General features: G+C 43.2%; 1 protein-coding gene across 1 annotated transcript; it reads left to right on the top strand.

Annotated features, from left to right (window-relative positions):
* The first annotated feature begins 1,206 nt into the window (after positions 1–1,206).
* On the top strand, positions 1,207–3,346 carry sox14 (SRY-box transcription factor 14). The gene has a single exon (XM_075486232.1). The coding sequence runs from the start codon at positions 1,670–1,672 to the stop codon at positions 2,384–2,386; it is 717 nt and encodes a 238-aa protein (XP_075342347.1). The 5' UTR covers positions 1,207–1,669; the 3' UTR covers positions 2,387–3,346.
* The last annotated feature ends 938 nt before the right edge of the window (positions 3,347–4,284 follow it).

The raw sequence follows: 4,284 nt of genomic DNA, 5'->3' as shown, positions 1-4,284 counted from the left end.
CACGTGTGTGTGTGTGTGTGAGAGAGAGAGAGAGAGAGAGAGAGAGAGAGAGAGAGAGAGAGAGAGAGAGAGAGAGAGAGAGAGTGCCTTTCGTTTAATAATCACAGCTGAAAGAATCATATATCATGCACATTAGCCCGAGGGCTATTAGGCAGTGGTCCTAGCTGAAATTAGCATTTTAAAACGATCACTCTGCGCCACCTTAAAAACCACACTGCCAAATTGAAGTGAACTAATGCAACAATTACAGGCTCGCGCTCGTCTTTTCCGAACGGTTGTAGTTAATGTGAGACTTGTAATTCTGTCAGCTGCGCTTCAGGGTGTCGGCGGGACGTGCTGACCTTATGGGCACGAGCGAGTGCTCGTGTGTAGGCCTACGCGCTCGCGCTTGTTTGTTTGGCCTGCTTTTCCCCCCTATTGTACTATCAAGAAAGTGCAAGTTTTTGCTTGTGAGAGTGAGATATTAAAAAAAAAACAAAAAAAAAAAAAAACATTATCTTTCTCGAAGTTAAACCTGGTGTGTTTTAAAGTATGTATCCATGTTACCAGCTGTAGTTTATTCTTCATTTTATGTTTTTATGACCCCAACTCCCGCAAAAGTTCGGCTGAAGTGTCCGACAGGTACAGAGTCGCTGCTTTGGTCATTTTGCGTATTTCTATTTTATTTTTATTATTCCCAATGGTCCCAATATTCCCGATTATTATAATGATTATCATTATTATTGTACACAAAAATAAAATAATTGTGATCATAATTATAATGAAAGTACACTCAGCTCCGTTCTGGACCATATTCGTGTATATTTCTGGGGACAGCAGCCTACGCTGCAGCTGTACACTACATCGTCACCTTTCTGAGCTGAAATCCTCTTTAAAAACCTCTTTGAAATGGGTTGAAGGTCTATGTTTATTGTGATTCATTACATTAAATGGATCTGGGGAGGAATCCCAAGTTTCACCCCCACTATACACACAAAAACGCGCGCGCACACACGTATACACACCCCATTTACTTTTCTTTTTCTTTTTGTCTTTTACTCCCACCCTGCCTTTGTTTATGTTGTAATGTACATAGCCTATATTTTTTTGGTGAAGGTATTAGAATGGCCGGTCTCCGTGCTGATTGGGCGCTCAGGTTGGTGAGTGAACGCCCTGCAGATTATGTCAGATTGCGTGCGGAAACCAAACCAGCCCAGCCTTTGAACTTCACCGCTTTTGGCTCGTATTCACGCTCTTCCGCTCATTTCCAAGCCAGGTGCTTGACGACAAACCTCAGAGAGAGAGAGGCAGTGACAGAAAAAATAATAATAATACAGGACACTTTTATGACTCGTGCCAACTGAATGCGGAACATTGCTTTCACCTTTGTGGATTCTTTTTACGTGTGTGAATCTCACATGTGTATTTTTTTTGCCGCGGGTCTGATACAAGAGTTGCAAGCGGACTTCAGCGAACCCAAATCAGTATTTTAACTCGGGAAGAACCGAACCGGGCGCTGGATTTTTCTTTTTTTCTTTCCGTCTGTCTTTTCCTTTTCGCTGCTTTGCAAACGCCGAACATCTCAGACGTGGCATGACCGGTATCTGGCATTTAAACAGGTGATCACTTCTTCTTTCAGATAAGAACTTGTCCTTGCCATAAACGTTGTGGATAAAAGTCTAGTTTTAAGATGTCAAAGCCTGCAGATCATATCAAGAGACCCATGAACGCGTTCATGGTCTGGTCCCGGGGCCAGAGGAGGAAAATGGCTCAGGAGAACCCCAAAATGCACAACTCGGAGATCAGCAAAAGACTGGGCGCCGAGTGGAAGCTGCTTTCAGAGTCTGAGAAGAGACCTTACATCGACGAGGCCAAGAGGCTGCGGGCACAACACATGAAGGAGCACCCCGACTACAAGTACAGACCGAGGCGCAAACCCAAAAACCTGCTGAAGAAGGACCGGTACGTTTTTCCTTTGCCTTACCTCGGGGACACCGATCACTTAAAGGGACTCTCAGTGTCGGCCGCAGACTCTCTCTTGGGCTCCTCAGAGAAAGCCAGGGCGTTTCTGCCACCGACGTCCACCCCGTACTCCTTCCTCGACCCGAGTCAGTTCAGCTCCAGCGCCATCCAGAAGATGACAGAGATGCCCCACGCGTTGAGCACCAGCACTTTGCCCTATGCCTCCTCGTTGGGATACCAGAACGGCGCGTTCGGCACCCTTGGGTGCCCTAGTCAGCACACCCACACCCACCCGTCGCCCACAAACCCGGGCTACGTCGTCCCGTGCAACTGCACAGCCTGGTCAACGTCAAGTTTACAGCCCCCGGTGGCCTACATACTTTTTCCAGGTATGACCAAGACTGGGATAGACCCATATTCATCCGCACACGCCACTGCCATGTAACCCTCAAGACTCTTCCTCTTTTTAACTCACTTGAATACTGACATGCATGTAAATATGTTATGGACAGCGCGCCCTATTAAAAAGGCACGAACAGTGTTATCTGCCTCGGACTTGTTACGAAAAAAAAGATAGAAAAGAAAAGAAAAACTAAGAAAGTTTTCCAGAAATCCAACAAGTTCCTGGCTGAGCAGAGAGGAGCTGGAGTTTGGTGTAACAGAGTGAACTGTAAGAAATGTAAATGTTATAACGTTTATGGCAACCAGAAAAAGGGAGGCCTTTAACCTTATTTATTATGTACATTTCAATGCTGATATGATGATTTGTGTTGATTATTGATAGGCTGCTTTTTATTTGGGAAAAAAATTGGCTTGCACAATTAGCGTTCACAATACCTGTATAGGCCTAAATAGTCCGCGTTTTGGCAATTTTATGATGATATTCTGGATATAAGGTCATAATCAGGACGTACAGGCTGCTTATATACGGGATATATTGTTTTTTATTCATCACAAAAAAAAAAAGAATGTGGAGCATAAAAGTAGACGGTCTATTTAAGATGACAAAGGGAGGATAAAAAAATTCATCCTGATGTTTCATTTTGCATTTTTCCTGTGGTTCAGTGCTAATAGAGTCCCACGTTCTTCTGAGTTCCTTTTTTTTTTTTTTTTTTTTACCCTTTTCATTTGATTTTTGAGGATAACTTCTATTTGAATCCAAGGAGTTCTATGTGTATTTTCTATCTGAGATAAAAGCTGTCATGTTATGGAAAGGATCATGTATCTGGAAGGTTGACACCTCCTGCTCTTTGTTCAGGTGCCGAGCAAAGACGTTTTGAATAAAGACAGTCTGTCTTCAACCAGAACAATTTCCTGTATTTGTAGGTCATTGACACAACAAAAATGCAGCGATGCGTTTAAACTGTCATAAAAGAACGGATAGTTTTAAACAGCCACTAAATGATAATAATGACGGGGGGGGGGGGGGGGGGGGTGTTTCATTGTGAGTAAGTTGAGCTATAATTTTCTGAAAGGTTTTGTGAGTTTTTAAAGCAAACATGATCAATAGCTACAGTTGATAGCCCGTACAGATCTGAACTAGAACAATCCCATTTAAATCAATCCTCCTTTTTTCCAAATCGATGCTCTCTCTTGTTAAAGCTGTCAAGCTTTTCTTTGATCATTTTCTCAACAAGGCTTAATAACATCCGCACTTACTGTCTCTCCTTCTTTATTTTCGGTTCCCGCTGTTATTATGATAATTATTAACATGACTACAGACGCAGGGTTGAGGCTTGTTCAGGGCGCAGCGCGGTGAAGGTGTTTTTGTGACTTTAGGATGAACCGGTTTTTTTTTTTTTTTATGTTTGGCAGTTCAACAGAGGCCTCCCCGGAGGGATTCCGCCCCGTCCGACTTGTCTGACTGCTTAATCACTTCAAGGAGCTGCTTAATTATAGCTTTAACTAATGGAACAAACTCAATGTGACTTTTTCTTTTGCGGTCCAACTTTCTGCAGTCCAGGCTTGGATGAAAATGCAGCTTAATAAATATCTCCGCGTGCTGCAGTAAAAAACAAACAACCCCCCCCCCCCCATTATATAAAATCACGCCAATGCACGTGTTTAAACCTGCGCAAACCTTTGAGTGGAATATTATTAACTCATTTGGACAGCAGAGGATGAACAACAAGGAGGAATCAAAAGCAGCAGCTCGACGTCGTTTGTTTTCTTCTTCTCTTGTCAGAGGTAGATAGATTTGCGGGCAGAGCGCGTGGCCCGCGCGTTTGCGCGTGTAAATGGCTCATATTAACGGCCGAGCATTAATTAAGAGATAAATAAATAAACCCAAATTGTTTACTTATCTGCCAAGAACATATGTGTAGCGAAGTTTTCCATTCTGCC

This window comes from Odontesthes bonariensis, chromosome 15 (assembly GCF_027942865.1).
Source record: "Odontesthes bonariensis isolate fOdoBon6 chromosome 15, fOdoBon6.hap1, whole genome shotgun sequence".
Taxonomy (NCBI): domain Eukaryota; kingdom Metazoa; phylum Chordata; class Actinopteri; order Atheriniformes; family Atherinopsidae; genus Odontesthes; species Odontesthes bonariensis.
Note: the sequence above shows the minus strand (reverse complement) of the source record. Positions and strands in the feature narration are given on the sequence as shown.